At 40.3% G+C, this 12,372-nt stretch overlaps 1 protein-coding gene across 1 annotated transcript; it reads right to left on the reverse strand.

Annotated features, from left to right (window-relative positions):
- Positions 1-1,481: 1,481 nt before the first annotated feature.
- LOC140738933 (C-signal-like) lies at positions 1,482-10,177 on the reverse strand. The gene is made up of 6 exons (XM_073066946.1): positions 10,028-10,177; positions 8,966-9,017; positions 6,656-6,843; positions 4,009-4,167; positions 2,349-2,459; positions 1,482-1,762 (listed from the first exon to the last, which is right to left on the reverse strand). The coding sequence occupies exons 1-6, from the start codon at positions 10,160-10,162 to the stop codon at positions 1,649-1,651; spliced, it is 759 nt and encodes a 252-aa protein (XP_072923047.1). The 5' UTR covers positions 10,163-10,177; the 3' UTR covers positions 1,482-1,648.
- Positions 10,178-12,372: the final 2,195 nt, after the last annotated feature.

Genomic DNA, 12,372 nt, shown 5'->3' on the forward strand with positions numbered 1-12,372 from the left:
ATAAGGTTTGGCTAACTTTAAAAATGTTGAGAAGCTAAATGGAAGCAAAAGTACACGGTGATATACCTATCTCGAGAAATATTTATTATAATGTGGATTTTATATTACTTAGTTGTTATTCTTTATTCTCTCACTTACACCTTTTTCCCCACCAAAATGACAATATATATGTGTATGTATGTATGTATGTGTGTGTGTGTATATAATATATATATATATATATAATATAAAAATATGTATATGTTTGTGTATGTATATATATAGGAGGAGTACACAGGGAAATCTTTTCTGTGTAATGGATTTGTTCACTGACTTTTATGAATACTGCATTGGGGGCCCTCAACTCACAAGTAGGAGGGGTTATCCCCCACAGCTAGACATTTCCTGTAACTCAACGCAGGGTCATCTACTAGAGACCTCAGCCTTGGAATCACACGTTCATTGCCATTTTTGATGTTATTTGCACTTCTTGTTTCTTAATTGTTCAGGGAGTAGATTGATCAAGTTTTATTCTAATTTCAATGATGCATTGACAGATAAATACAGATGGATAAGGACAAGGTAAAATTCATTTCTTCTAATGTCAATGGACTATTAAATCCAATCAAATGTAAGAGAATTTTATCTAATTTGAAACAATTTGATTCATACTGGGAAAAATGGTTTAACTACATAATGCCTCATAGGCCTGATTTTATTCTCACAAATCAATGAATCTGTTGTAAAAAAAAAGATCACTCCCTACTTGTACATAGTTCTTTCCTTTTGCTTGTTTTTTCTTTCCACTCTTTTCTATGTGTATACCTCAGATAAATACTTTGTGGAGATTTGTGATATATATGATTATATGATAGATATGTACAACGTCTGAAATACATCTTGTGGAAATGTTTGTTTGATGATGAACTTCAATAAAAAAATAAATTACAAAAAACATCCAATGAGAGGCATTTCCATGGGCAAAAACGCCTTGTCAATGAATTGAATATTTGACTTTATTTCTAATATCCTTCATATACATGAGTAAAAATCTTTACATTTCCATCTGTATGTGCAATTTATAGTAATTTGTAATAAATGTATGTATAACAATACAGCATAGAAATACAATTGTATCAGCATGAATTAATCAGTCTGTTGGGCTGGTGGAAGAAGCTGTCCCAGAACCTGTTGTTCCTGACTTTAATGCTGCGGTACCGTTTCCCGGATGGTAGCAGCTGGAACAGAGAGGTCAGGGGAGAATAGCCAGACTGGCTTAAGCTGACAGGAAGGCAACAGTAGCTAATAATGACGTGATACAAGTGACGTGCAGAAGAGCATCTCTGAAGGCACAACACATCAAACCTTGAAGTGGATGGGCTGTAGCAGCAGAAGACCATGATCGTATACTCAGTGGCCACTTTATTAGGTACAGGAGCTACCTAATAATGTGGCCACTGAGTGTATATTCAAATGAAGTGCAAGAAATTCAATACACGTAATTCAGTTAAATTGTGATAACTTTATTAAGAATTTATATTTATTAAAGTGTTAGGTACATCTAGTATACTGTTCATTACTTCCAATATGCAGTATTAAACTTATAAATTCAAAAATCAGTGGTAATAAATTCCACTTTGATTTCATGTTAATTCGTGCAAGTTATTCTTCACCAAGGTACACGTTCACCTCTCCAGTCTATAAACGATCCATTGTCTTTGTCTGACAGATTCGAAAACACCCTGAGTAATCCTTGTATACTTTCTTCTTTGGTTAGTTTTGCCTGGTGAAAGCAAACAAAATAAAAGATTAGATAGAAATAAAGTACAAAGACCAAGATCCCCAGACATGAAGGTATTTTGTCCGGCAAGGGCAGCTCTGAATCAATATCCAAACTAGTTACCGGACCTTGGGGAAAAATCTGCATTGGAATGAACTTGCAGACCCCTCGTATCAGTGGCCTCAGTGAGGCAGCCTGGACAGCAGGAGACAATACGACAACAAATGTGATGTTTGCCAAAGGCAAAAGCCTAATTAAAGTGATGAACTGCAATGAACTACTTTGAATATGGCAACATAACTCACTGATGGTGAAATGGGGGGGGGTTATGCTGCATAATCCAAAAACAAAAAGTTCATTTTCTGATGTAACAACTTTCATTAAAACTCAAGCTTGGCAAATATTAAAATAATTACAGAGGAAATTGAGGTAAATAGTATAAGCAAACAATAAAATGGGTGGATATTAATCAAGATTAATAACAAATTAACTACCGTACTGAGATAGAATTGAAATCTCTTATTTAAAAAACTTAGTCATATTGATGGCTGATGCAATTCTAGACTATTCACTATGTCTTTTTTCTTACCTTTTCAGTACCCATGTCTGTTTTGACCCAGCCGGGGTGCACTGAAGCACAAAGGATTCCGTGGGGTGTCAGCTCATTAGTTAAGCACTTGGTGACCATATTCAGTCCAGCCTGTTTAAAAGACCAATATAGCTAAGTGACTGCATTATTATCTGGCAAAAATTGCAGTTCGCAAGTTTTCTTTAAGGCATCAGATGACCAACTCATACAAGTGTCAATCCCACCTCCTCACTGTTCTTTCCCAGAATACTAACTCTTCTTCAGACTCTCATTTGCCCTTCCGATTAAAAACCGCAATGGTTTCAGCCCAAACTCCTTGTCACAACCATTAGGTATTGTGACTTTTCACTTTTAAAATGGGTTTTAAAAGACATTCCAGGCAAGGGTTTATATAGTTTTATGCATTCTTGAAAAATGTGAATGTCACTCTAATTTATCTACTGTGATAATCCCGGTGATTTGTGGTGTACACATCCTGAAGCTTTATTGCGCTTTCCATAATGGAATAGCCAGTTGGTGGTGTTGTGGCATCCACACCCGACTTGGAGGCGAGTGGTCCTGGGTTCGAATCCGGCTGGCTCCCTGCACGCTTTCCATCCGTGCTGGGTTGGGTGTCGAGCTGGCAACTCGGCCTCAAGAAAGCAGACAAAAGTGCTATAGGTTTCCAGCCTATGTGCCACAAGGTGTGGAAAGGAATGAAAAAAGGTCATAACGGAATGGCCAATCTTCTCATAGCATTTGAGCTTCGGCCACTTGCAGACATTCATCATCTTTCATGCACTTTATGTTCTTATTCAGAAATCTCAGCATTATTTGTGTTTTTGCAGTCTTTTCTATCCACACACAGTTCCAATTAATCACGCATTGTTCAGCTTTAGTCTGAATGCATTGAGTCACATTTTATTAATGACTAGACCATTCTGCATTGTGCCATTCTTGTTGCAATTTGTCTATAGCCAGTTGTGTCATTAAGGCACTTTAGCAGAATGGTTCTAGACAAAAGTACTAACTTTTCATTGCAGCTTAGACCAAGGGGTGAAACCTCTTCCAAGGACTGGCACCCAGCTGACATTATGAAAATCTCTACAAATGGTAATTTCACACAAGATGCTGTGGGATGCCAGGGCAGAAAATTAGAAATAGATCATGCTGATTTTAAAAAAAACAGCGGTGTTCTTCTGAGGGGTGAGCTAAAGAATGAAATTGAGGAAGTTAAAAGATTTACTCTGCATCTACTATGCACTAGCCTAACCACTTTACGATGGCCAATGAACCTACCAACAGGTAGGTCTTTGGAATATGCAAGGAAGCCACATGGTCACAGGGAGAATGTACAAAATGTCTTGCAAACAGCGACGGGAACTGAACCTGGGTCACTGGTACCGTAAAGCATTGTGCTAGCCACCACGATACCACTGCCGCCCCAATATTTTATCTGCGATAGGGTTCACTGATGTCATGGCAGGAAGTAACTAATGCTAACTATGGCTTCATTTTGGTAAGTACAACCAGCCCACACGTCCACCGCCTCCAAATGGCAAAGTAAAAGTTCTGTAAAGAACCTGGAGGATAAACAAACATCAACAAACACGAGTTATCGAATGCAGTTGGATTTGTTTCATCATTGTTCCCCTTTGTGCATGCAGTTAAGGACAAGGACCTTGCTGATCCTGTAGGCAAATGCTTTCCAATAGAAGTGCACGCTGAAAGTCTCCATGGAGCCCATGATAGAGGACATGTTGATAACCGCTGCTTTCTTACTGCTGAAGCCAGGTTCATCACTCAGCTGAGCTGCTTTCATTAAAGCCGGCAGAAAAGCCTGTAACATAAGGAAGAGGTACTGAGAAAAGTAGCACAAATGAGCATTATAAACAGGAATAACACTTGGCACGTTCTTCTTTTTGGGAAAATGAGACAATGTCATTGAAATTAACAAAATTGATTAAAACAAGCAAAATAAACAACCTGAACATCTATTATAGCTTATTGAGCACTTCATTGCCTTTCTAAAGATTTTTAAAATAATCTTTGAAGTACAAATATATGGAGAGGAATGTCAAATGATAATGACAACTAAGATAACAGATGACACTGGGCAACAAAAATTTTGCTTGCTGAATACTTTTGGGTGTATCTTATGGATTTTGGGCTGATGATCATGCAACCTCCATGGAATTTCCTTATCGTGAACCATTATTTTGAAATCACCTCTATTTTTTATTTGAACTCATAATTCAAGTCAATTAAAACATTGTCCACAATGTAAGCTGAAAAGATTTCCATCTTGTCCAGGCACCCCTGGGCATGTTTAGGCAGGACAAGCTTTAGAAAGGCTATAAATTTCCTCAAAAGATTTCAATGTTTGAGACGAATTTCTCAGAATATCTGATGCCAAGATTAAGAAAGGCGTTTTTGATGGTCCACAAATCAAACAGATCATCAATGACAGGCACTTGAAGAACTTCTAGTGGGACTGGAGAAAATTGCATGGAAGGTATTCAAGGATGTTGTTGAAATTTTTCTTGGCAAATGCAGAACACCAAACTACCTGTAGCTGGTTGACAACATGCTTCAAGCATACAAAACCATGAAGTGCAACATGTCACGGAAGATTAAATTTCTGCATTCCCATTTAGATTCTTCCCTGCAAATCTTAGCGCTATCAGAGACAAGCGTGGTGGAGGTTTTCACCAGGACACTGCTGTCATGGAGAAACGGCATCAGGGCAACTGGAATCCATCAATACCGGCTGATTTTTGGACAAGGTTGAGAAGCCTCTCACACTGAGTACAAGCGATAATCATCAGCAAAACGTTTTTAGCTTAGTTGAACTATTGCAAGGCATCAGCAACCGTTATGCAATGAAACACATTAATTCATTCACAGTTAATTTCTTTCTCCAAATTCCCAGGTGATAAAAGTGATCTGAAATTATATTTTAGCTTCAAGCAGTCTATCATAAAATAAACTCTGAGGAAGCAGCACTTATGAAAAAAATTGTTGTCCAAATACGCCAGTCTTAAACTCTTCTCATTAGCGACTATAACTTGTCAAACAGAATTTTCAAAATCTGCTGATATCTTTGCATTAGCTGCTGCCTACTTGGTAATAATCTCAACTCAAGTCAGGAGGTTGCAGATTCAAGTCCAGCTTCCGAGGACTGAGCACAAAAGCCGTCAGCAGGCATACCACAGCAGTTCTGAACACTGTTGCACTAGCAGTGATACTAAAGATTAACTTTGTTTGTCACATGTATATCAAAACACACAGTGAACTGTGTTGCTTGCTTCAGGAAGGTGCTGAGGGCAGCATACATAGCATGCCCACAATTTAGTAACCCTAACCTGTACATCTTTGGAATTTTACGGACTTTTAGATGGGATTTAAACACAGAGCTGTTCAACTGTCTGTTCTCTTAGGTGGATATAAGAACCAATAATTTAACCATTACTTTCTCTCTTTCTACACTGCCAGAAATAAATCACATGGTCATTTGTTACATCTTGCTGTCCATGAACTGGCTAGTGACTACTTTTCCAAAGTTATCCATTAACTGCTTCAGGTGACCTGAAAAGATTTTAATAGTTTCAAGTCCTATTTTAAAGTCAATATTATTATTTTCCTTCTCTCAGTTGCCCAATGAATGATGTTTTCTGCTCCTTCATAATGATCTACTTAGTCATGTTCACAAGTTGACAACTTGATGAGAGACAGTTAACAAACTGGCCAAACAAGTCATCGATGAAGTGTAGGCCAGCGGTCCCAACCTGGAGTCCATGGACCCCTTAGTTAATGTGGTGAACTACATATACCTGTCTGGACACGCTCCCTGCTGACTGCTCCTGTGGCCCCTCCCACTGACCGTGGCTCCTCCCACAGACCCCGGTATAAAGGCGATTGAGGCCTGAGCCTGGCCCTCAGTCTCCAGGATGTAGTATGGTGGTCAACTACTGCTTGTTCTTTCTTCCAGTCAATAAAAGCCGATATCTCGCCTCACGTCTCAGAGAGTTATTGATGGTGCATCAATTAATGATAAAACTCCACTGCATTAAAAAAAAGTTGGGAACCCCTGTTGTAGACCTATCAATGCAGCATTTAAGCAAGATTTCTTGGAAGAAAAGCAATCTCAAAAACTAGGGTACAAAGTACAGCATTTGTACACAGCATCTCTTGCATCCATTCTGAAAGATAGTACGAGGAGGATTTAGTCCCCACCCTCTTCTCTGTACCCTCTGCCCAGCCAAGGAAATTGAACAGAACCAATGGTACAATGAATACCTCAAAACCAAACCTAAATTGCAAGTTACCTTGGTAACCATCATTGGGCCAATGACATTGATCGTGTGAGTCTTTGTCATCATTTCTGGGGTAATGTCATTCAGACCTCCGTCAATATTGATCGCAGCATTGTTTATTAACAGATTCAGGCCATCGTTTTTCAATAACTTTTGTATCTCTTCAGCACTCGTTTGAATGCTGTCAAAGTCATCCAGATCTTTAAAAATACACATAAAGAAATTAAATCTGGGTTATTCATTTGTACTGCCTTTTTCTAACTTAAAAGCTGCTCGTGTCATATCACAGCACAGAGATGTACATTATATCTAACCCTGATGACATTTAACAAATAGATTGTAAAACGCAGTGCAGTGTATCTAAAGTTGGAGTACAAATGTTAAGCACATTCTTTAACTCTTAAAATACCTTTTTTTTCTCAATCAATTTTCTGGATTGCTGGATGGTTACAGCCACAGGTACCTTAGCCACTTGTACGCCTACATAAAGTCTACACCCCTCATTCTCAGAGCTCTGATATGCTAATAGAGTATCATTTATAAATGTACAAATACCAAAACATGATTGACAATATACTTCACTATTTTATGATGTTAGTTAAAACACTGATAAATAAAAGGGAGTAATAAATCAGTTCAAAATTTAGTTCTGGTAAGTTAACTTGAGCAGCTAAAAGATAATTTTTACAGATAAATGTACATTTATCAAATTGGCTGATCAGCAAACATCACCATGGGTAACAGCAGTAGCTTGAATCTTTCAAAAAGCCACACCTGCAGGAATCAAGATAGCTGTAGGTGCAAAACTACCCTGATACAACAAAAGCAGCCTGAGATTTGTTTAAACATTGGCAACATTCGAGTTTAAACAAAAAAAGTATTTGCAGCACATTATTATAAAAAGTGCCATAAATTTACAAAAGAAAACAACTCTTAACTATACTTACTACATGAGTAAATCTTTTGTGGCTTTGGGAATGGCAAGTTGGATGAAATGTTAGGACCAGGTTTACCATCACCGGAATATGTCGTCAAACATAACAGCTATACGGAGAGACGGGACAAACTCGGATTGTCTTCTCTGGAATGCTCAGGACTGATGGGTGGAAGACCCGACAGAAGTATATGAAATTAAGAGGGGAATAAATAGTATAGATGGTCAGAGTCTCTTTACCCCAGGGCAGAAATACCGAATACTGTACTAAAAGGGGTAACTCTGCAGTAAGAGGGGGCAAGTCTGAAGATGTGCGAAGCAGATCCATCAAACAGCATAGAATCGGATTTAAGAGGTTGTACACGTACAAGATGGTGGCACAGTACCATCATGATTAGCTCAATGATTTACAGTACCACCGACCCGACCCAGATTCAATTCCCACTGTTGCCTGTAAAGTTTTGTGTTGTCCCCGTAACCTCATGAGTTTCCTCCAGACGCTTTGATTTCCTCCCACAATCCCACAGGTGCACTGCAAGGCCGTGTGTTTAGTCCTCTGCTCTGCTCTACCGTTAGAAGCATGTAGCTAAGCACAGCTCCAAAGCCATATTCAAGTTTGCTGGCGAAACCACAGTTGTCGGCTGAGTCAAAGGTGCTGATGAATCAGCATATAGGAGAGAAATTGAAAATCTGACTGACTGGTGCCACAGCAAAAACCTCTTACTCAATGTCAGCAAGACCTGGGAGTGAATTATTGACTTCAGCAGGAGGAAACGGAGGTTCATGAGCCAGTCCTCATCAGAGGTCGAAGGGGTCAGCAGCTTTAACTTCCTCAGTGTTATATTTTGGAGGACCTGTCCTGGGCTCAGCACGCAAGTAGAATTATGAAGAAAGCACAGCAGTGCCTCTACTTCCCTATGAGTTTGTGAAGATTCAGCTTGACATCTAAACCTCTGACGAACTTCTATAGATATGTAGTGGAGAGTATATTGAGTGGCTGCATCACACTGAAAACACCAATGCCCTTCAACAGAAACGCCTACAAAAAGTAGTGGATACGGCCCAGTCCATCACGAGTAAATCCCCCCCTCATTGAGCATATCTAGATGACTATCCTGCGACAGTGTTTCATCAGCGTCTATTATCAGGGACCCCCAATACCCAGGTCGTGCACTCTTCCTTCTGTTGCCATCAGGAAGGTGGTACAGGAGCCTCATGGCTGACCTACCATGTTCAGAGACAGACAGTTACTACCCCTCAACCGTCAGGCTCCTGAACCAAAGGGGATAACCACACTCAGCTTCACTTTTGATACAGAAATCAACTCAGAGCATGCAGGAAAATTCACAGTCTTAACAAAAGTCACTATGGTATTGATAATCACTTACCCATATTAACTATTTTTATGTTTGAGAAACCTTTTGCCAAGTTCTTAAGATCCTACAGAGCACAGAGACATTAATTAAATACCATTCGGAAAAATAAACGGCAATATTATCCAACAGCATCTGATCAGTGAAAATCTCTACAGCCGGTTCTTTGGACATTTTTTTGTTGCATGAAAAATATGGCAAGAGTCCAGAGAGGCATTAACAATAAATCACTAGAGTACATTTTCAAATGTTTTGATGATTTTAGCAGAATAAGTACTATGAAAGAACAGCCAAATTGTGCATGTTGGACAAATAGAAGAAAATTGTACTAAATACATTATTTGTGGTTTCAAAAGCAGGAATACAAAACATCTGACTTCAGCCCATTCACAATGCACAATGTTCTAGTGACTTTATGACACTGGGATCCTTCTGGGCACGGGTAATATAAAACAGTAAAATTACTGATGAGAATTCAACAAGTGGCCGAGGAAAAAAGCTGCACAATGTTGACATATATCTTTATTTTTACATACATCAACAGAAAACCAAAGAGAATCTTTTCAAAGGTGGAAGAATATTTTAAATTAATGATTTACCCTACCTCATGCTCCAAAAGTGCAGCAAACGATGACCACAGAATCCAAAGAAGAGCGAGATTTTAAAAAAATGAAAACAAACGGACTCAATGGCCAGATAATGGTCATTTTACCTGATGCACAGAAACACGCGTAGGCCATTCAGCCCCTCGCCCCGTGCCTAATCGGCTTTTTCAATCGGACCACAACATATCCGTATAACCTGTCGATGTCCCTGTAAATATTGACCTCCTGCTCTTTGTCGCTCCATTCTTACCAGGGCTGGGGGTTGAGAGTTGCAACGGGAGCTGGACTTTGTTTAAATAGAAACAAAGCACAGGCGCGGCTAAGGGAGAAATTATTTGACTCAGCCTCGTACCGAGTGGGTCGCCTCTGCAGAAAGATCCCACCCCATCATGAGGCTATTAACCATTTGGTAAAAGCCCTCTTGACCATTGCCTCAAGCAATAAGCTGCCTTACAGAGCTGAAGCCACTCACCGTCCCCCGGGCTCCCTCGGGGTCTCTGCAGGCGGCGAACAGGTAACGTGGCGGCCGCTCAGCCCGGCTCAGCTGGCGGATCAACTCCAGGCCCAGCCCGCGATTCGCTCCCGTCACTAGCACCGCTCGCTGCATCCCTGCTGCTGTCACTCCAGCCCCGGCTCTCCCATCACAATGTCTGGGTATCGACTGATATAAACTCTGGGCGGGCCCGCGACTTGAACATTAACTCATGTAAAGGCTGGGTTAGGTGATGGCCACTTGTACGCCTACATAAAGTCTACACCCCTCTCTCTCAGAGCTCTGATATGTTAATAGAGTATCGTTTATAAATGTACAAACACCAAAACTCTTAGAATTTTTTTCTAGTATATATACAGTACTTTTTTTTTAAAAAAAGGGATCATTTGGCACAAGATTGTCAAAGTTGTAGACGACAGGCCGAAGAGCTGCTGCCGTGACCTTCTTCGTCACAAACAGGAGAAAACCCGCAGATGCTGGAAATCCGAGCAACACACAAAAAATGCCGCAGGAACTCCGCAGGCCAGGCAGCATCTACAGAAAAAAGTGCAGTCGACGTTTCGGGCCCGAAACCCTTGTGTTCCCCTCTCCCCTACCCCCACCACCTTTTAACTCTGCTCTTCAGCTTTTCTTCCTCCAGTCTTGCCGAAACGTCCCGGCCCGAAACATCGACTGTACTTTTCTCCCCCCGTAGATGCTGCCTGGCCTGCTGAGTTCCTCCGGCGTTTTGCATGTGCCTTCTTTGTAATGACACTTACACTCAGGTCCTCTGAAATGATAAAGTGAAGGAATTGGACTCCAATGATCTGGAAAAGTTAAATGTAGAGTTGGGGGATGGAAGGAGCAAGTGGGTAGAAAATCATGGAAGAAGAAATAGTCAATACTAGTCAAGTAGGATCTCTGATAAAATCACCTGTTCAAACGAACCAAATGTACTAAAGAGAGAACTTCTATCTATCTGTTCAAATGTCACTGGGTGCATCAGCAGACAGGCATTTTGGCAGTGACCATCTCAAACAGTTCCAGATCCTCCGTTGCTAAACGTCCTTCTGCAAAACAAGTGTCACGACATATGCCAATGGTATTAAACCCAATTCTGATTCTGAATTTGTTTATCTTTAAATGCCGTTTAATAAACTCAGTTACTCACACCCTTAATTTGGTCAAGGGATCATTTGGCACATTATGGCCTGCTTGGACCTCGAAAAAATTCATTATTCAGTTCTTAATTCGGACCTAAAGTTCCATAAGGTCTGGGGACCTTTTATCGAGTACTTTCATAACCTTCCTCTTGACTTGGGTTTTTTTTTTTCCCTTGCTTTCAGCTCCCTTTTTTTTCTGGTAGTAGGCATTATTATCCTCTGTTGCTAAGTGTATTCACAGTCTGGGAGTTCGACTGTCCGGACTTATACTCTTTATACTGTGTGGTGGTTGGTCTGGAGTTGTTGTTTTTTTCTTGTGTTGTGGGGCTTGGGAAGGACACTAAGCTCACTTGTCTTTAATTTAGGTGCTTTTTTGTTAAATTCTCTTCCTAGTTTATACACTAAATAACGTTCAGGCGCGAGAGTCCTTGCATATTTGGATTATAAACCCTGCAGAATTCCTCCACAGATTGATATCTTGCATAGAGCAGCCTCTGGACAGTTTCCCAACTGCATGATGGGCTACCTGCTGGAGAAATCCTTTCACGTTAACAGTTTATTGATACATGCTACTAAAGAGACCAACTATCAAATTTGTTCTCATCTCTTGCTGACTCCCCCAGACAAGTTTCCCTATATATAATGACTGAAACATATAAGGTTATTGATTGAAACGTATAAGATTATTAAGGGATTGGACACGCTAGAGGCAGGAAACATATTCCTGATGTTGGGGGAGTCCAGAACCAGAGGCCACAGTTTAAGAATAAGGGGTAGGCCATTTAGAACAGAGTTGAGGAAAAACTTTTTCACCCAAAGAGTTGTGGATCTGTGGAATGCTCTGCCTCAGAAGGCAGTGGAGGCCAATTCTCTGGATGCTTTCAAGAAAGAGTTAGATAGAGTTCCTAAAGATAGTGGAGTCAAATGATACGTGGAGAGGGCAGGAACGGGGATTATGGATGATCAGCCATGATCACATTGAATGGTGGTGCTGGCTCGAAGTGCCGAATGGCCTACTCCTGCACCTATTGTCTATATATTGCATCTGCTTTACCCACGTTCTTCTCACTGAGTTTGTAACTGCCCTCTGAATGTTAGTTTATTATTGATCCTTACTGGCTATTACTCTCCAATCGTGACCTCTGCTTGCAACTTGCAATCTCCCCCAATTCCCGATGATCA

Source organism: Hemitrygon akajei, chromosome 14 (assembly GCF_048418815.1).
Source record: "Hemitrygon akajei chromosome 14, sHemAka1.3, whole genome shotgun sequence".
NCBI classification, from domain to species: Eukaryota; Metazoa; Chordata; class Chondrichthyes; order Myliobatiformes; family Dasyatidae; genus Hemitrygon; species Hemitrygon akajei.

Bases quoted from the DNA above. Each gene is read 5' to 3' on its own strand.
- LOC140738933 (XM_073066946.1), bottom strand. From the start codon at position 10,162: ATGCAGCGAGCGGTGCTAGTGACGGGAGCGAATCGCGGGCTGGGCCTG. The intron at 6,844-8,965 runs GTAAGTGATTAT...GTATTTTTAAAG, and splicing joins CATAAAAATAGTTAATATGG to ATCTGGATGACTTTGACAGC. The intron at 1,763-2,348 runs GTAAGAAAAAAG...TGCTTTCACCAG, and splicing joins CAGACATGGGTACTGAAAAG to GCAAAACTAACCAAAGAAGA.